The 21,922-nt window shown below is 36.2% G+C and overlaps 1 protein-coding gene across 8 annotated transcripts in view; it reads right to left on the bottom strand.

The window, feature by feature from the left end:
• The window catches only part of LOC145693252 (ankyrin repeat and death domain-containing protein 1A-like), a 76,329-nt gene extending 55,651 nt beyond the window's left edge, over positions 1-20,678 (bottom strand). Inside the window, exons 1-4 of one of the 8 annotated variants that reach the window (XR_014132731.1) lie at positions 10,951-11,085; positions 10,547-10,604; positions 5,619-5,832; positions 702-873 (exon numbers count right to left, since the gene is read on the bottom strand). Coding sequence is in view for 5 of the 8 variants with exons in the window: in XM_081769082.1 (XP_081625208.1) it covers positions 864-873; positions 5,619-5,832; positions 10,951-11,038 (312 nt within the window). In the remaining 3 variants the exon portion in view is untranslated. Of the gene's footprint in view, positions 1-701; positions 874-5,618; positions 5,833-10,546; positions 10,605-10,950; positions 11,086-12,994; positions 13,017-19,855; positions 19,875-20,339 lie in introns of those variants that run through there. The other 7 variants (XM_081769082.1, XM_081769080.1, XM_081769083.1 and 4 more) reach the window with 7 other exon arrangements.
• Between the last annotated feature and the right edge of the window lie 1,244 nt (positions 20,679-21,922).

Below are 21,922 nucleotides of genomic sequence, written 5' to 3'. Positions count from 1 at the left end.
CAAAAGTGTTCCAGAAGCTTCGGGAACGGCGTCCAAGAACTGGATTGCGTGGGATCCTGCTTCATCATGACAACTCGTTCGCACATACGGCCAACATCACAATTCAGTTTTTAGAATCTACGGAGGTCAAATTTATGACTCATCCGCCATATAGCCCTGACCTGACCCCGTGTGATTTTTTCCTGTTCCCCAGGATCAAAGATCTCACGCGTGGAAGAGATTTTGCAGCCCTGAAGAAGCTGTAGTGGCTTACGAGATTGAACTTTCAACACTTGAAGAAAAAGACTGGCAACACTGCTTCCAAAAGTGGTTTTCGTGGATGCAAAAGTGTGTACAGGGTAATGGTGAATACTTTGAGAAAATGTAAGTGTTAAATTGATTTTAAGTATGTAAGTTATTTCACATCTCAAAACTTTCGTAGTGACCCTCATATATATATATACGCGGATAGATAGATATCTTGTTAAAACTATACACGAACAAGAATGTTAAAAATGTAAATATACACTTTAGTCTTGATACATAAAAAATATTCAATAAGTACGTAAAATACAGGTAGGTGAAAAAGGAGCTGACAAAAGGATAATGGATATCGAAGCTGAGGAAATTTGTGAAAAAAGAAAAACAAAACGATGGAATTGTTAAGGGTAAAGGGTACGTTTTATTTTTTCATTATGATTCTTTTTCCTGAAAGTGATTACCTTTAACGGAGACACCGTTTAGTACTTCAGTTTCTGCCGATCCTGGAAAACGTTGAGCTACTGATCGTGCTTCGTCACTATACAATCCAAAAACAGAGCAATCACCAGAATGAAGTGATCCTTTTACAGCGACATAAGATTTAGGCATTATCACTTTGAGAATTAGTCGAAGCTATGAAACGAACAGAAGAAAGATAAATATTGTCAGGTTTCAACGAAGAAGTAAACATAATTTACCTCTAGAAGCAACTTGCACAAAACCAGTGAATAACTCATCACAATGGAATGATTTAATACCAACTCACGATTGTTATTACGAAATCTGTAACACACTTCAACACAAAATTTTCTTAAGTTCCAGCTGAAATATACAATGAAATACCAAGCAACTAATGACTGAAATCAAGGGAAGGGGTGATCACGAACTGATACTTCAATTTCTGTCAAATCTTGTTAAACTCAATACTTGAACTACCACCTATTATTAAGAACATTTAAAGGGAAACTCAACTGTTTCAAATATCTAAATTCAAAACGTATATTTCTCCTCATCACACTGTCCGGACCAATCTGTATTTTAGTACTTTGTGGTGAACAAACACTGTTTGCGTAGGTTTTCTCTAAGTTCTTCCGTTTTCTCCACTTTCTTCACTCCACCACTATCATTAATCTCATCATCACCGTTTTCCCTAGCTTCGGTGCATAATCGCTGGACGTTAAACGAACAAATTTGAATATTAGGTAATACCTAGTTATATCATAAATACTGTCGCAAGTTTGAATTTGAATAACACAGAGAGTATTAACACCAAGGCAATTTATTTTGGTCATGTTCTACATTGATATATTGTACACCTGACGCACGAATCATTTTTCGAAATGTCCCCCCTTGGCCTTGATGCAGGCACGAAGTCTGTCCGGCCACTGGTCAATGGCATTACGCGCCATGTCCATGGGGAAATTGTTCACTGTTTGAGTCAAGGATTGTTTCAGACTGTCGACAGATGGATGTCGTTTATAGCAGACCTTTGCCTGAAGGACTGCCCAAAGTCTGTAGTCCAACGGGTTAAGGTTTGGGCTGCTAGATGGCCAATCAGCAGTAGAAATGAAGTCGAGGACGTTCCGTGCCAGCCAGTCCTGGGTTGTTTTCGCTTTGTGGCCTGAAGCGGAATTCTGCTGGAAGGTCCACCTTTCTCCAGGGAACATGGTAGCAGACAGTGGTTTCCTTATAGGTGTTAGCACTGTCTCCTGGTACACGTTGGCAGATGTTTTAACACCTTGTTCGCAAAAATGCAGCTGGGTTGTGCCTAAGCAGCTCACTCCCCACCAAACCATCACTGAGGCAGGATGATGTGCCCTCTGAACCCTTGGAGCTGCCTCAGCAGCTGCAGCAGATGATGTGGCATACACACTGTCATTTTGGGCGTTGTAGGCCTGCTCAATTGTGAACACCTTTTGGTCAGTGAACAGAATTTTTCTGTGCAGATTGTTGGGGTAACGCCGCAACACTCTCTTCGATTTAAGGACCCTCTGCGACATTAATGTTTGGGTCAGAAAGTGACCAGTCCGCCTCTTATACGCCCGTAGATATAGGTCACTCCTGAGCACACGAGACATGGAATTTCTGCTGATGTTCATCTCAGCAGCCATCACACTTTGTATTCGAACAGGATTTCTTCGAATTCTTGCTGCGACTGCTTTCTGGACCTGCGGGGTTCGTACCGTTCGTGGTCTGCAACTCCTTGCGCGGTGAGCTGCCGTTCCAGTCTCGGTGTACCTCTGTATGGCGCGATACATGAATCTCTTGCTGATTTGTAGGGGTTTCAGGAGGTTGAAAATCTCACCTGCTGTCTTCCCGACCTTGTGTAGTGCAATCACTGCTACACGATTTTCGTAATCGCCACTTCATCAGAACTCAGTACAATATCAACGTTTGTCATGATCAGTCAAACACATACTATATGCATCTTCCGCTTTATACACAGATGGCAGCACTGTGCCACTCCGGATGCCTACAGCGCCACTCCAAATCTTGTGACAGCATTTATGATATAACTAGGTATAATGCACAAGATACAGGAGAACAGATATGTATATTTCATAAATCTCGCGTAATTATTCTGTTTATCATTACAAATGTGTTACTATGAAAACTAATTTTCACAGGTTAATTTTTAATGTTTTATCTTCGTATTAAATTGAAATAGCTTAGCCGGTAATGCAACTGCTGCGAATTTCCTTTCCGAAAAGTGTTCAAAGTTTCAGATTATTTTCAACGAACTGTAGTAGATATGCAAACCACGCAAAAAACAGAAATACAAATTTGTCCATCTACGAAATTACGCATTTGAATCTTTAACTGTTCACAAAAATATTATTGAAGTAAAAGAAAGCATAAATCTGATTTAAGTGCATATTATTATTATATTTACCTTGTAACGAACTGCTTTGCTTACTTTATACTTATTCAAGTTACAGGTATTACTCGAAAGCAATCATTTAAAGATAGTACATTTATCACTTACTTTATGTGTGCTGAAACATTTCACACACGATTCACCTAAACGAATTTCTCATACTATTTCCTAACTAAATAACCACCGACTATAATGACAATAATGTCAAACATTCCCACAGAAAGTAAGTTCCTCTATATTTATGGAATTTACACTACCACACCATTCTAAGTCTCTTTAGCATTGATTCTGCAACAACAAAAAACCCATGTCACTGATGGAAGTAGAAACTCAGAAGAGGAGAAGTGAATTGCAGGCTTATGCACTAATAGCAGCAATTGAAATCCCCTTTGCCGGACTAAGAGGTAGCTATGTTATCCACCTGGTCAAGCCAGGAGTGTATGCCTAACCATACAGTAACATCTAAATAACATATCTGTCCCAGCCTTGCACGACTTAAAAATAAATCACTGTTTAAGTATAAAAGCAAAATAACTATCCTAACGAACGAAACATTTCTTATTCTTTTACCTTTATGTTTCATTCCTCCCAAATTCGAACACTCCAAAGCAAGCATATTTTCTTAAACTTATTAGTATCTTCTGGTAGCATATAAATTGCCTCATATTTTTTAAACTCAGCAAGTACTCAATTTGATCTTCATTACTGAGCTACAGATTTACGGGACAGTTAACCTATCAACCGATGAATTTTCGCTGCTTTTACTGGCAGCAATGTCAAGAAACATATAAAGAACAAAGTGAGTGCGGATAAAACGAAATGAATTAAAAAGTGAGTGGAAATGAATTACACTGGCGACAACTAAGCGCGCTATAACTTATGAACACAAGCTTCTCGATGGGATCTTTTACCTCGTTAATCTGTGGATTAAAAGCGTAAGTGTCAATGACTGCTTGAAACTTATACTTTTCTATTGTCCAGAAACTTTCTTCATATAGTGATAATATTTTCTAGATTCATGGACGATACAATACAAGGATAAAGCTCAACTATCTATCCAACGGTCTAAACTCTACAATCCTCTTATCAAAGGACTAAAGCAAATTGAAACTAACAATAGTTCTAATTTCCCCGATATAACTACTTATAAAAGAACAAATAAGCTTCACGTCTATATATTTCGAAAAGTAGCGGAAGTACACTGTACGTTTACGAAAGTTTGACATACTCATATGAAATGAAAGCTAACATTTGAAAAATTTCTTTCACAGATCCCCAAAACTGTGCTTAAGTGAACTCGCATTTATTTTATTTATTTATTTATACATTATTATTTTAAAGAAAGGAAACCAACACTGGGAACGGAAATTTTACAGAATGAAATTTTGACATAAGTTTTTACCAAGCTGACACTTTGATCAAAACTGACAATATCAAAACGGGGATGTTACTAGGAAATGGACAGGCCTGTCTTTATTTTATTCGGTTTAGAATACCTATAATAATAATAAATAAAACTTTAATACACCATAGTGTGCCCAAATCGAGCATCATGTGGGTGTCAGAGTAAACAAAAATGACGAAATGTGAATACACTCATTGAAAAGCTCATTACCGTGATGCCAAATACAACAACGCTGCTATGCGACACCAATCACAAACTCGATCATGAAAAGACAGGCACATAAACTCTTTTCCATTCGAACGAAGGAATCAAAATTAAACATACTTTTTCCTTAGTTACTTTCTCTCTCACCAATCAAAAAAGCTACACAATCACCAATCATCCATAGAAAGACATATAAGAACTTTCCCAATCGAACGAAGGAATCAAAATTAAACTTAACATGGACCTCCGGACGTAAGGTAGAATAAAAACTTTCACACTTGCACTGCCATTTCTGAACCTTCATCATCATCATCAATCAAAAAATAGCACATACACTATAGACTCATACTGAAGGCCTCAAGATGCTTGTGTTTGTACGTTAAAACATGCTAGTATGTACAGCTGTCACCTAAGTAATAATTCCCATTCACTGCATCCTCACGAACTCCCTTTAATTGCTGTTGTGTCCCGGCAATTCTACCAGTGAAGACAGCAAACATTCTACCACAAAATATGATAGGTCCATAATTTCGTAATACAATAACTTACGTGAATACTTCCAGAATTTATTTATAGAATCTGAAATCGTTTATGCATCACTAGAAGATACTAGTAAGCACAGGACAATCATCTTAATTTACGTCAAATTAACTTGGAAGTGAATCATACGAAATAAAAGTTGAAAGAAAATCAATAAATTAGGTAAGTTCTTTGAGTCGTTTACATTAGAAATGAAAATGACCCACATTATATTTTGTCTGAAAGAAAAGAAGAGAAAAAAACTAAATATACAAATTAATTACAACAACAAAAATTACATCCTCGTTAATATTTCTTAAATTCAAAATAGAAAAAATATACTTTCTTATGATGAATATTTTTATATCTCACCTTTCTGAGTTCTGAGGTATGGGTTCTGGCTCACTAAACTCTTTTCTCATAGTCCACATGTACTCATTATTAGACGATGACGATGAAGATACAACTCGATAACCAAGTACTTCCAATGCTGTTAGGATTACACACGGATGTTGAAGAAAGGCTATTGTAAAATCGTCAGGATAATCGCCGCATTGAAATCTTTTCAAGTTCAGTATATCATCAGCTGAAAATAAATATTAACAAAAACTGTATCTTACTATTGTATATTTTGTTGAGTTCTACTATACAAACCATAATTTTTTCCCCTTTGAAACGAGAGTATCTACAAACTGTAATACAGGAAAAAATATCCTGGAAAAATTTACGTGAATTTTATCACAATCATGAAAAAACAACGTCACACCCAAAATTTAAAATCCGTTTACGCTCAAATTTTACCACAGAGCTGTAATTTTCATGTTTTTTGGCTTTTGCTCACAAGAGAAGTCTTATATTTTTAAAGATGTGATTTACGATTTAGCATTACAAATCTGCATGGTACAACAGGATCGTCCTTTTACATGCTAGTAGGCGAATATGGAAATATGGATAAATCAGCGTATAAAAGTTGTTTCCTTTACAAAATTTGTGTCAGCCAATACCTTTAAACTGTAGTAGGTTTTGTCCCATACAGATTCGCTGCAGATAAACGACGCAAATAGACATCCATCAAACCAATGCAATTCATTGGCACCCTTCATACGAAACATATTATACCAGTTGAACGGGAAACCACCTCGTGTTTGCGTTCAGACTTCACATTTCATGCGCTTCGTACCATCATTTTCTTTCTTCCAATAATAACGATATTAGTATCACTATATTATATGCCATACTCAAAAAATATCTACCTTTGTTTATCACTCCTCTAAGTATTAATTAGCAGTAGCTCAATCTACCATTTATTTTCGGCTGCCTTTTGGTATTCTATATTATCCTTAATATTGACCTGATACAACTCTTTCATCACTCACATATCATCTATCTAAATACTAATGACAATAAACAAACTATCGGCAAGTTCATCTAAATCTTAAAAGCAGTAAACGAACTCATGATGAACAAACTACATTCATCATCCAATTTCATGAGACTAAATATTCAGTACTATTTGCCAACAATCATTAATAACTTAATATATCCCTACAACAAATCCCAGTTTGTTCTTCGTATCTTCCTACTTTCACAGTTTATAATATCTCACATTACAGCTACAGGGTGACAATTAATGAACTATATGAAATACAACGGAAATTAGTGACAAACTAAGTAGTACACAAATTGTATTGCACATGTAAACGGCACTACAGACATTCGGATCTAGGTCATGAGATGTTCGATATGTCTGCCATCTCTGGCGATGATGTGGTGCAGACGAACAGTAAACTTCTGCATGACCCGCTGAAGTGTCGGAACATCGATGCTGTCGATGACCTCCTGAATGGCCGTTTTCAGCTCGACAATGGTTTTAGTGTTATTGATGTACACCTTGTTCTTAACATAGCCCCACAAAAATGAGTTATATGGGTACAGACCCGGGGAATATGGCGGCCAAGCGAGTACCCTTCTAGTGGCCTCTGGGTACCCCAAAGCACGAATGCGGTCCCCAAAATACTCATCCAGGACATCAAACACTCCCATGGTCCGATGGGGTCGAGTTTCGTATTGCATGAATCACATCTTGTGAAATCAGGGTCACTTTGGATAATGGATACGAAATCATTTTCCAAAATCGTCACATATCATGCCGTCAAGGAATACCGAATCGATTATTCCATGGCTGGACATTGCACACCACGTCGTTACCCGTTCAGGGTGGAGAGAAGTCTCCATTACGAAATGCGGATTCTCAGTCTCCCAAATGCGCCAATTTTGCTTATTGACGAACCCATCCAAATGGCAGTGGGCTTCGTCGCATGCGCATACGAATTCCCATCATTCCCTGTGGTCAGCCACGCAGTTTGGACGTCATCACGCGAACCGTTCAGAAATTATTAGTTTTATTTCATACAGTTCATTAATTGTCACTCTGTACTATACTACAGATTTTTCAGTGAATTTTATCGGCTTTGGCCTAGTGTTTCCTCTCTTCATAATTATTTGGAAATTTCACGTGGCCATATAAAGTGTTCAGAACATATTAAGGGCGAACTCAATTTGTGAGTTCGCCCTTACTATCCGGAGCGCCTCATATACTCTTCCTTCGTAATACGTTTTCGCACAATATTCAAGCTTTTTTCTTTTTTTTAATTTAAAAGTTTTCTTTTCCTCCACTTTTTTTCTATACTCTGATGGGGATATATTCTGTCTTGAAAGCCAATGCTCATATTTAGTGTTTTTTGTGTTCTCGGTTTTATCATTTCGATAAGTATTATCTGGTGTTCTTGTCCACGATGAATTCTTTTGCTTCAACCACCTTATTATATTGAACGAACCAAGGTCTTATGCGTCCACTTCTGCCATTTTGTAAAGTTTTTTCGAACATGGTTTGCGTTACGTTTACAAGTTACACCCATAACACCCTAACAGATGGCAGATAGCACCTGTGGTAGAATGATAGTGACGAGATGGTTATAATCGTACATGTATCTGAGAAGAAATGTCTAAAAAACTGCTTCACATATTACCATTGGTTTCTCCAAGACTATTTGTGCTGGAATGATCACAATTTGCAAGCTGATAGTATTTATGAAGATGGTTATCTTACGGTATGGCTATGATCGAACGTATGACAGCTTATAAATATTCAATGTATTAACAATGATTTTTCCAGCACTGAGATACAATGAATAAACTTCGAAGGTCGACACGTCATAGTGTGGGTCAACCATTTTTAAACGTGGTGCCTCGGCACACTTGCGATGGAACCACTAAAGTGCTGGGAGAGAGTTAGGATACTGAAACTAATTAATTAATTAATTAATTAATGATGCAGATCTCCATTACGAAGTAATTATTTTACCATCATTTGCAATAATTTTCTGTTATAAGACTAAATTTCCTTTGCACACACATTTTCTTTACAATTTAAAATTTAAAGTAACTTGGCATTCGCTATGAAAAAAAAAAAAAAAAAAAAAAAATTATATAGATTTGCCACAATTTCAAATTACACAGCTACTTTATATTTTAAACTGAAAAAGATGTAATAACGCAGGTGTAGACAGTTTTATAGCGTGAACATTATGATCGGTTTATGCCCTTCAGGAATGGTTAATTGTAAACTATTCCAACACTTAGCGGTAACACATTGAAGATATTCTCATTCCTAAGTGAAATAAATTAAACTTCTGGAGTTTCATCTGTTTTATTTAACTGGCGTTCCAAATACACTAACTTTGTTAATCATCAGAGTTGTCAATTGCTGTATTCGCGCTGTTAGTGTGTCTGAAATGACACTTAAAATTAAACAAAACACGGATGAAACGCAGAAAGCTTACTTTGCTTAATTACGGATATATTCGTGAAAATTACGTTGAATAAATTCCCGTTTCTTCTTCTAATGAATGAATAAACTAATTTCGTCACTTCTGCTGACGCCCTACGTCTGTTAGGTGAGGAATGCATTGGCCAATATGTGATTCACTTTATTTTCATGCAAATATGCTTCCTAACTTCCTTATCTTTGATCCTTTTACCCTTTAGAAGTTCCTTCTCTCGATAACCTAAACAAGAATTGCAGTTCCCTCTTTCATTATAATATTTATGTCAATGCAAAACATGACCATTGTTAACTCATGTCTTTGAAACTTACCGGCAACGAATAATGACGGAAAGCACTCGCGGAAATGTCATGCTTAACACCTTCATTAGTCCGAGACTTTGAGCTATATAAAGCGAACTCTATCAAACTCTATATGATGATAATGGTTATGGTATATATGAGTTCGAATTAAGATAGGATATAATTGTCCTTGAAGAATGGTACTCGAAAAACTGCTCCATCGTATATTTGCGTTCTTTCCTCATTGAACACGGAAGAATAGAGTCAATTACATCAAAGCGAACTTTGCGTGGTAATATTGTTAAGTAAGGTTCACTCGCCACACTAGATTTTAGTGCTGGATGCCCTCATTTTCCTTTCATTTATATATATTTCTCATGCTCAATAACATCGTTGGTAATCAAATCTTAGGGAAGTCATTTCACTTTTCCTTTTAATTAGAACTCCAGTTCGATTCCCGGCGGGACCTCGTGTGGTTCGGATCCTACGTTAAGCTCTAGATCAACGTATCATATAACCTCAGTGCTGAAAATGACGTTCAAATGCAATCCAATCCAAGTGATGATCAACAATTAAAGAAATACTTACACTGCACTTCTGAATAAAATCACCCCACTTAAAAAAAAATCTTATATACTTTATTTAAACAATATTACACAACACTAATTTTCTTACAACTTGATTATGTAGGTACTGTTATGTACAGTACATAATATTTTCTTAATTTCAAGTTAGATACTTACTCCGAAAGTCGATAACCGAGTATCATTTATACGACTGACTCACACATGAATAACCTTTATTTGCAACAGAATACCACAATACAGAGGAATGTGCCTCAAATAAAAGTACTCAAAGATACGTGTCACCAAGAAACGAAATTAGAACATTAGAAGACAGTATACATACAATACTTCACAAGTTTAGTCTTCCAACAAAAAGTGATAGAGGTAATGTGAAAGAATGATGCAAATTCAAATTTTCTACACAAACTTAGTTATACACACATACATAAAACCAATATCAATACTGCAATAAAGAAATATAAGGAAGGAACCGAAGCATGTGCAACAAAATAAGTATAAATATGTGAGAAAACAAGAAAACCAAACCACATTTGAATGAAGACTGTCAGGTAATTAATATTTTACTTGCAACATTAAGAAATACAGACCTTTTCAACAGCACAAAACGTAGTTATCCGAAACCTCAGCGATAAAACGAGAAAACACCTGAAATAAAAAAATCCGGAATATGAAGAATATAAAAATGAAAAAGCTTGTGCACATGATAAATCCAAATATGTATATATTACATAAGAAAAATAAATTACATTCATTTGGGGAGGAAGTATGATGACACATCTGAAACCCAAAAAAAGTGTTTTAAAAATGTGTATGTGTTTAAAAGAGATTAGATTGCGATTTCTGTCAATAAAGGAAACTTCCCGTGAGACTGTTAACACTGGAAACGGAATATGTATCAAAGGCAGATTTAAATTCGGGGCTTTACACCATATAGTTCATTTAGGAAGGAACATGATTAAATTTTAGCATATTTCAATAAGATCAAACTTACCTTTTAAACCAGATACTAACACTCGCCACGGCTGTGAATGATTATTACCCAAAGCAGTTAAGTTTCCACGTACTATAACATAGGGCATGGACTCCTTTAATGTTGATACGAATGGGAACTCTAATTAGCCTACCTGAAATGAAACAAAATTACTGAAAACATATAATTTATTCACAAAAAAATGACGGATACAATGCAACACATTGAAGTTACTCCACATCTTAAGTCGTTACAGTAGCACTCACGATCGACCAACACACAATTTTCTTTCCAAGATTTTTTGAGATGAATTCTTATCTTCCGACTTCAACAAATATTCTTAAGTGTACTGAAACGTATAGTAAGACTACTACTTTCAATAGGCAAATTATGGTATATGTTAGAACGCTGTATATGTGTACTATAGCGTTTAACCCTCCTAAAGAGAATCTGCACCCAGAAATGCCACTCCTCCTATAGGATAATGTTTGAAGGTCCTCAGAATACATTTCGTCACGAAAGAACTGGAAAAATGAAATGAAATCTTTGAGTTTTACGTCCCGCGGTTATGCCGGTTAGGCTAAAGGAGACGGTGATGATGAGTAATGGATGAAATGGTGGAATGAAGAAAGTGGGAGGAAACGGGAGAACCCCGAGAAAACCCACGCACACGGTGTTTGTCCACCACAAAGTTCACTTAGCGGGGGCTGGAATCGAACCCGGGACCCCAAGCACCAGAGGTGAACGCTCTACCACTGAGCCACCGCGGCCCCACGAAAGAACTGAATAGATCTTAACAAAATGCATGGTCTCAGATCCTTAACCTGCACGTTTCTTAGTTCCCATCAGCGGAACTTAAATACAAATTACACATAAAATAAATACACATTCCTGAATAAATGCATGGGTATGGACAAAGACAGCATAATAGTCTGAAAATTTTGTTCAATTGACATTCTGTTTTTTTGTGTGGAATCCTTTGAAATTAACAGACGATCCATGAAGGAGAGCTCCCTCATAGCTATGATATAGGTTATTTTATACTTACTTCGTAGCCCTACTCTAGGTAAGAGTCACTTCACTTTATCTATACATTTCCGAAAATTTGGTTTCATTAAGACAAGACCTGATCGCTTCGCAATTATTACATACAAAACTATACGCGGTTTCGAACTGTTCCTCATTTATGGTAACAATACATCATTAATTCCCATTTTACGGGGTCACAGTTTTGTAAAATTTATTTAAGAAACCGATGTCTAGATTCTGATTTCGAAAGAGGAACATATACAAGATATCTGAATAGGCTATATGTAAATCTTACCTGTAACAAGGGTAAAACGCAAAAACATGTAATACAAAGCCTGCACTTGCAAGCACATAACGAACGTACTGTTAAGCACAGAAGTTCATAATAAGCAGTGTTGTAAGTCGTGATCCGTAACGATCAAAATAACCAAAAGATATCCGACCCGTTTCAGTGATCGGCTTGAAGTAACGTACCGGTACTGACAATGATGATAGTGTCCAAAAACCAAAACTTAGAGATGTATTGAAATATCAGAGAAAATTGAAGCAGTAGCTTGAATTACTGGGCGTTGGAAAGGATAAAACATTAGGATTTCAAGGAATCCTTCGTATGTAGTTGTGTTTTTAATCTTAGGAAGTACAAAATGAATAACGTACGTTTAACTTACACGAACAGCAGAAATGTTTAAATGTTTGATCACTCATAAATAAACATTCATAATTTGATTTCCGTTTTATGGTTATGCTTAAATAGTGATTTTGCTCTTTTATCTCCCATCAAACGCTACGGCACGCATGAATTTGGCATTTCTACAACCTTGGATCACCTATTTATGCACTATATGTGCTACAACAGAAAACGTACAATTCACGCACTACCCTGCAATAAATGCATTTAATTGACGTACCTGGAATGTCAACAAATGACTGTCACTTACCACACTATTTCGAATTTCCCTCATTCCCTGAAGCCATACTATACACATTATCTAATATAATTATATCTAGAATATATAGACCAAAAATGAACAAATACCTGTAATTTACTGAGATTATTTAATAAGGAAAAATACGAAATGCATAGTGTACTCTTTACCATGATATGATGAAATGAAATGATATTAGAAGGTAATACACAGACTGATCGTAGATGTGTCGCATAGCTGTGCCACATGCAAGGCATATGTTTTTGTTCTATATGAAGTGTTTTACCACTATCCTCATTTGGAAGTATTCCCGCCGTCGCTGACGCCCCTGAGCCATTCCATGTCAAATCAACACACCCGATTTACCTCACCATTTTAGATTTTGTTAAAATTTGGTATAGTTATAGTGGGTGCTGAGACTAAGGAAAATACCAAATTTCAATGTTTTATCTCAAACAGTTTCTGAAATATGGGGATGTAAAATTTGCAAATACTAGCCAAAAAAGCGTGAACATACTTTCTTTAAATCGCTCTAGGAACTGTAATAGTTGAGCTAGAGAGCTGGAAAAGATGTCGTTTTGCAGCATTTCGTATGCTCTTTCCAGTGATATACAACACAACATAGGTTCTAATAATTTTTTTTTCAAAATACGAATTAAAATTTTGATTTAATTTTTTTCCAAAAAGTACATAATTTAAAATTTTCAAAATACTTCCATAAATACTTGGTACTGTTTTAAATCAAATGGCAAAGTATAAATAAGGGATGATGATGGGTTCATCGTTAAAAAAAAATATATTTCTGTCACCTGTTTTCCACTAATAGCCTATATTTGGGTATTTGGACCAAACATATCTTCAATAAATAAGAATTTAACATAATAGGTACTAACGCTAATTTTTAAACAACTGTATATAAAATATAAAGTAACAATAACTAACCTGAGGAAGTTTTGAGTTGAAAGCAGTTTCCCAAAAAAAAAAAAAAAAAAATCTCGGACCTTTACAGATTATATTTTGAAAAAGCCAATTGGGTTTGGTTTACATCACTTTCAACAAGAGTGTATGTTCTCCCAATCGGAGTAAACGGAATATGTGGGAATATCCACAACTGACACCCACAGGACGTCCGCGTGTGTTGGGTAGAAGAATGATGTAGCTGGTCCACACGGATGAAGAAAAGTTATTTTCACTTCATCAAGTTCTTCATTTTTGTCTAAAATGTACCCAAGCCACCAGTTGTTGTCATACACAGTGGTAACGTAGCCTGATATGTCTTGTAGCTTCATTTTGTCCGGCGATGTAGTTATCTCCCTCTCCCAACCTTGCACATCATCTGAAAAGTGTTTCACTAATAATTTTAATGTAGTTTTGGGAATGAATGCATGAAATTGCTGTGTTCCTTTGATTGTTAACGCTGCTTCAAGCCGGCTTTTTAAGAACATTTCTGAAGCAACATAATCTTCTTGAGTGGAATAGGCAAAATCTATGTTTGTTATGTTATCTACTGCCCACTCAAATAGATCTCGTGGGGTTTGGATCTGGTTGTGGTATGGCCTTTGCAAACTTGCACGAGTTGCCAGTCTCTTCACGGAACCCCCTACTCCGTCGCAAGGCCCCTTCCCATGTGCTGTGGCTGAAAAGTGCCACTCGGCTTTGATGTTGAAGTCTTCCTCATGAAGGCAAAGGTTCAGAAAGTTTTTCTTATTTTTGTATTGAGCAGCAGAACCGTCTGAAAAATAGTAAATCTTTTTTGGAAGTGTCTGAAATTTGTTTTAGATATGAAATTAGCTTCTTTTGAAAGGTGTACACAGCAATAGTATTGTGCTCTAGGCAATCAGAAACAATGACAAAGCTCACATGTTCAATTTTGTCTTCCTCTTTGTAATATATAACAAAGGGATGTATAGTAGCCTGTTGGCTTGTCCAGTGGTAACTCTGAGCTTCATCCTGTAGAACTATACTATAATTTTCTGAAAAATCACAAATTATACGAATATTACAAATGAGAAAGCCAGTAAGGTTGATATAGTAATAAAAGACAGCCATAAGTTTAAGCAATAGCATTATGTGAAACGTCAATACACTTGGTTTAACTTCAATTTCCAAATGCTGAAATGATTGACTGCGCAAATAAACTGACATAGCAATGCACATTTTGAGTAATCTGTTTGGATTAGAAGTATTACAAAGAGCATACGAAATGCTGCAAAACGACACCTTTTCCAGCTCTCTAGCTCAACTATTGCAGTTCCTAGAGCGATTTAAATAAAGAAAGTCTGTTCACGTTTTTTTTTTTTGGCTAGTATTTGCAAATTTTACATCCCCATATTTCAGAAACTGTTTGAGATAAAACATTGAAATTTGGTATTTTCCTTAGTCTCAGCACCCACTATAACTATACCAAATTTTAACAAAATCTAAAATGGTGCCGTAAAATTTTTATTTAAAGTGTGTTGATTTGACATGGAATGGCTCCCCTGCTCCCTTAGGACACCCTTTGCGCTCTTGCCTTGACTCAATTAGACAGCATTCATACTTTTTGGTGACAACCTACCACAAGTTGGTTTGTGTTTCATGAACTCGTTTTTATGCCATATGTCCATACGCTGTATTTATACTCGGCCCTGGTAAAGTCTGGCCGCACCCATTAATTCAACTTACTCTCTTATGAAACACTTTCTAAAAAGGCAATAAGATTATATTTCCTGTTAAGAGAAGTCAACATCTCATGACCGTCAATATGCCCGCATAAAATACGATAGCACGAATTGTAATTCAAATTAGGTGTAGTTTAGCTGGAGTCGACCTAAGCGACGCTTTGGTATAGAATCATGAAAAAAATATCGCATTCCGTTACACTCCGCTAGCTTTTCAACATGACAATAATTATTCATGAATAGGTTAAGTTGGGTTAGTTTAGCTTAGATTTGGTTTGGTTTCTTTCATTTACTTAGTATATAGATTCGACCCAAAGGAGCTTCGAAACAAGTCAAAAGTACGGGTGGGATGAAGAGTTGTGACATCACAAATATTTTTCACGATTATTATAGATTTCGATGAGAGAAACACATTGGTTCAACACATTTTATGATCCGAATTTCTCAACTTCAAATAATTACAATTCTTTGGTATTTTTACGTTCACTTCAGAAGCGTTGTAGCATCAAAAATGCTTGTGACAATTACTGTACTATAAATCTCAAGGAGAGAAACAACACGATGGTATAGAAAATTCTTCGGAACTGCACATAATCGCAGTTCTTTGAAACTTACTTGAGAAGCTATACAGTATCGTAAGAATTTCTCATCGTCAGTTCAAGTTCACTATCACATTACTAGAAAACTGTTCAAAAAGTGCAACTCTTTCACTAATCTGCTTCTTATCGTTCTCCAAAAGATTTACACTGGGCGATATGACAATATTCGACTTAGATTAAATTCAAGGGCGCTATGATAAGTAAATGTTGGAAAGTTAAAATTCTTTCACGATTTCAGTATAAATACAGCACCGAGCCATTTGGGATAAAACTATGTGCAAAACACAAACCAACCTGAGCTAGGTAGCCCCTAAAAGAATGAACGCTATCTAACAGAGTTAGGGTAGGAAGAAGCTGGTGGGCCCGCGTTGTAGTGCGGTGGTATACCCGAAGAGAGGACGTAGTCAGTGAAGGTAGCTTTAAAAAAAAAAAAGAAAGGGTTTGCGGAGTGATACGAGTTCCTATAGCACCTGTAATGGTCTCAGACTAGTTATGCTACACTTGTAAACATAAAATACAGTTTATCGATTAGAGAAATACAATGATTTAAAAAAAAAATCCCATTCGACTTCTGGAACTTGAGAAATTTACAATTTTAAGTGTTTTCACTTCTACTTTCACTTTGAGAAGCATTGTGGTATCAAAAATTTTGAAAATTTACAGGAGAAAGGAGGTAAGAAATGGTGATTTGGAGTTCTCACCTGATCTTTTGGTGTGTAAGCTTGACAGGAAAGTTATATTTAATACAAAAAAATATATGTAGAAGATGGTACTATTTCAAGACGCGGAAGCTTTCGATGTTTTGGAACAGCATGGCGAATCGGTGCGTTGAATGTGATTATAGCGTTGGGCTTTACTAAATTATTTAAGGATAATAAAGAGGATCTATTGAATTTCTGTAACGCCCATGGATTACTGAATTTGAAAATACACTGCAGAAAGTGTGGGAAGTGAGAATCAACAAGCTTAAAGGAACTTATCGTCTCCGTTGAACTGCAAGAGCACTGGGTGCAAAATGTGGGGAAAAGGCCGCAAAGAAGGGAACATTTTTCGAAGTGTCAGTGTTAACTGTGGAGAAAGTGTTGTTGTTCGTAGTGTTTTCTAAAACGAGTCACATAGGCGTTCATAGAGCATGCATTGAAGTTGCCCTCAGCAACAGTAGTTGATTGGAGTAAATATTGTAGGGAAGTTATGTGGGCTATAAGCAAGCGATTAGTGGATAGCCAGTGGGTATTTGGTGTCGTAGAATATGGTCTGGAGGGAAGTTCTTTATATTGCCAGTATTGAGAAGAGACAAAGAAACGTTACTGAACACAATAAGGAATCGAATAATATCGGGAACAACAATCATTTCAGACTGTTTTAGATCATATGACTGTCTCAATGACGAATGTTGCAAGCATCTACGAGTGGACAACAATGTAGAATTTGTATGCACGGAAGATAGTGGAAAAGTACACGAAAGAAATCACAAGACAGCCGTTGGTGAAATATACGGTATTGCATACCTGAGATGGGAAAGAAATCTTAACATTTCGAAGGTTGAATATTTGTTTAAAGAAATGAGGACGTATTATCAGTTCGTACATGATTTTCTCCTGTACAAGCCGAAGTTCTAAAGGAAACCTAACTTCCCTGTTTTTTTTTACCGCTAAAGATAAGGTAAAAAGTTTTCCATGATTATAGATCTCGTGAGAGGAATACAATCGGATAAAAATAGGTGCACACCACACTTGGGAAGATTTACAGGTAAAATTCTATACCTTACATGAAAAGGTATGTTCATAGGGAACAAATTCCTGCAGACGACAAAATTAAATACAAAGTAATCCAGCTGTATTTTAGGTTTACAAGTGTGGGCTTACTAGTGTAAAATCATTAGAAGTGCTCTATGACGGATAAAATAAGCGACTGCATATGAAAGATGACTCTATTAGATACCGGTACTATTTTCCGCCGGCGGCATATTTCTGTACAGTGTACAGAACCTATATTTTATGTTTACACGTGGAGCGTTACTACTACGAAACAATGACAAATGCTATTGAAACTCGATTGCCAAAACCTACTTCTTTTCAGTATCCTCGCTTATGCACTTACTCATCATCCCTGACGCGGCTGTTCTCTCCGGCCCCCACTGCCTTCGCAATGCCGAATCGGTCAGAACAGCATTCGTGCGTTTTTTAGGGTATAATAGGGTATAATATATATAATAGGGTATAATAAATTAGGACAGGGTAGAGTAGATTAAAGTAGGATTAAGTAGGGTGGGGTCGGGTTAGGAAAATTTGGATCTACCGCATTTTGTTAAAATTAAGAATGTAATTTCTCGTCTCTGTGTAAGGATATCAACTGGAGCGTCTCCGTACACCTAGCCATGTTCACAATACAAATGCACTTTACATTCCCACAATCCAACCGTGCAGTGACTTTGCGATAGTTCCCTCCGCTCATCACATGAGGCTGTTTATAACCGCTTATAAAGAAAAATAAACACAACTTTCGCTTCCCTTATTATATTATCAAGCAGGAAGGTTCTAGAAAACAGGTCCGGGTTAACTGCTGTATCGCCGGACTAATTTTAGGAAATTTACCGGGTCAATTAGAGAATTTATTTAAGTTTGTGAGGGAAAATGACTGAAAGTCAGGTAAGGGAAATAGTAAAAGTTAAGAAAATTGTCGTATTTTTTTGTTTGTTTTTGATGTTATAAGCGGCACTGTATGTGGAGGCGGATGGACTATTTCGCGGAGAGGTTCACTTGTTTTACTATACGGATCCATAGATTGTAAAAGGGGCAAGAAAAATTTGGGCAAGTCTTTGATTTGCCGATTTCATGTCGAGAACAGAACCTAACTAACGCTGCGGGGCTTCTAACCCGTTCCTACTACTACTACTTATATTATGGATCCGTATAGTAAAACTACACGCCTAGTAACGTAATCTAACGTACCATAATGTAATCCAACCAAATATAACCGAATGCAGTACATTTTGGTACTTTTTTCGATTTTCAAATTGGTCCGGCGATACAGCAGTAATGCCCTTTAAAGTTAGTAGCTCTGTTGTTTCCTTTCTGCACCAAAGTTTAATATTTAATGCACATAGTATTGCAGAGGAAGCGTTAGCGAGTGAAGGCGGGTTAGAGCCCCGCAGGGCACATTGTTTTCTATCTTTATTGCAGTTAAATGGGAAAGGCGGTTTGAATTCTACAACCGTATGGTTTCTCCTCCTTCCCAAACGGGAAGTAGCTCTCGTAAACTTCAACCTAAGAACCAATTACCTTAAGTAATGTAAGTCCGAACGCGAATTTTTTTTTTTTTCTGGTCGAGTTCTATAATTATGAAATACACTTATAATGTCACAACGCTTCAATCCAACCAAAAGTAGTTGTGTTTTTAATCTTAGGAAGTACAAAATGAATAACGTACGTTTAACTTACACGAACAGCAGAAATGTTTAAATGTTTGATCACTCATAAATAAACATTCATAATTTGATTTCCGTTTTGTATGGTTATGCTTAAATAGTGCTTTTGTTCTTTTATCTCCCATCAAACGCTACGGCATGCATGAATTTGGCATTTCTACAACCCTGAATCACCTACTTATGCACTATATGTGCTACAACAGAAAACGTACAATTCACGCACTACCCTGCAATAAATGCATTTAATTAACGTAACTGGAATGTCAACAAATGATTGTCACTTACCACACTATTTCGTATTTCCCTCATTCCCTGAAGCCATACTATACATATTATCTAATACAATTATATCTAGAATAGGATATAGTATACGAGAGTGCCTCATCATTTAGCGAGGACTCACGAAGTGCAGTCTTTTAAGGATTATTCATTGAGGATATAGGAACTTGAAAATGAGGTAAAAATGCGACTTTCATTTAATTACTGAGTAATATAAAATAAAATGTACGTCGGTTTGCGTTGCGTTTCGTTGTGTTTTATGGTATGCGAAGAATAATAATGTGCCCTTGTACGTAGTGTATGAGTATATGTGGGGGATTTGAAACACATATCGCATGTCACGTGCACGTGGATGCTTCTTACTACTTCTAAATGTAATAAAATCATTTTTATACGTAGTGCAACAGTAGGAAGTATCCACGCACACGGATCATGAGGCACTGTTGTATACTATTACCCTAGAATATATAGACCAAAAATGAACAAATACCTGTAATTTACTGAGATTATTTTGAAATTTTCAAATACGTAATTCAGAACTCATGTACACTACCCAACCCTCAGAAAATACTAGATTTCATAGCCAATACTGCCAGATATTGACATAAATTCTTCTTATGTTTTGTGGGATTCTATTTACCGACCAAATTGTGTATGTATATGGGTACACTCCGTAACGATTTGTCTGAACACGCAACAAAATTTAGTTTCCTGTAATCGACGTAGAAGTTATAACGATATTTTGTCCTAATGACGTTTTGCGATAACCAGCATAGTATGTATTCTTTGCATTGTTTTTCTGTAGGCAGAAATTTCCGAAGCCTGATAATCCACACGAGTTTGCGTCAACACAACTCAAAACGTGCGTTTTAGTAATCTTCAGCAGTGTTGCCACACTTGGTACAATTGTGCCAAATTCAGCCCTTTTTGACATTCATCGGCCCCTTGGTACCACGCAGGCATTTTCAGCCCGTTTTGTGAAAAAGTTGGTACAATTCTACCCAATTCAGCACCATTTAACAAATACTTGTCACATTTTCAAAAGTGTCACATTTTAAGACTTTTCCTGCATCTCACGTTACTCATACTGTGCTGTTGAACATTCATTTATGTGACATTAGGGTGGTCCTTATTTCTCAAGTTTTGTATATCTGAGACCGCACCCCTTATTTTTTTTCCTTTTAATGAGAAAAGTGTTTTCTGTAAATTTGAGTTCGTTATGACGACGATAAATGGTGCCGCAAAGACATTTTAATCTTTATAGGAATAAGATTTAGAAAACAGTAGTTTCCTATCTTGCTCAATAGATGGCAGCACATTCAGAGATTTAAATTCTTCTATTTAGTCCCATTTTATGAGTAATTTGAAGCAGATTTATGAACAAAATTAAATTGGAAATAATAAGTAAATGTCAAACAATTACGTTTTACGACTATTTACAACTAAATCGTTCTCTCCTTTGTTTTTAATTACAACTGTTATTGTAAATAATCTAATTTTAGACTACTTCTAACATGTATTTAAGTTTACTCATTTTGGTTTAATGATCTTTTGATATGATTGTTATTTTTATGGAATTGATGTTTCATTGTGGGTCTTGTATCATCGCATGTGATTAAATGGACAAAGTGATCATTATGTGTTCGGTGTCTAATGTAATCAGTTATCGTAGTGGTATTTACCTCGTTGAGTGAACAGATATTGGATTGTAAGTTACTGTCCAACGTGCATTATTTTATGACATACGAATGTGAAATTACCTTTAAGAGAGAATGCTCGGTTAGCAATTTATGAAACAGAAATGTTTTGGTCTAAAGCAAGAATACCGATCGAGGATACTCACCACAGCATCGATAAACTCATTGGATTGTACGAAATGTGACATAGGTTTCAAAAATCAAGTAGGCCTATAGGAAATAGTGAAGGGAAGAGGAGACAAGACATATTTCTTAGATATGTTAGACGATTTATTCTACAGCGCATGCAAATGCTTTAGACTTAATACAAATTTAGGAAAGGACAAGGAATTCCTCATATATCAAAGGCAAAAAAGAGACTTGTGAAGTGAGTGAA

This window comes from Thermobia domestica, chromosome 8 (assembly GCF_964235325.1).
Source record: "Thermobia domestica chromosome 8, izTheDome1.hap1.1, whole genome shotgun sequence".
Lineage (NCBI taxonomy): Eukaryota > Metazoa > Arthropoda > Insecta > Zygentoma > Lepismatidae > Thermobia > Thermobia domestica.
This window is presented reverse-complemented; position numbering and strand designations above follow the sequence as displayed.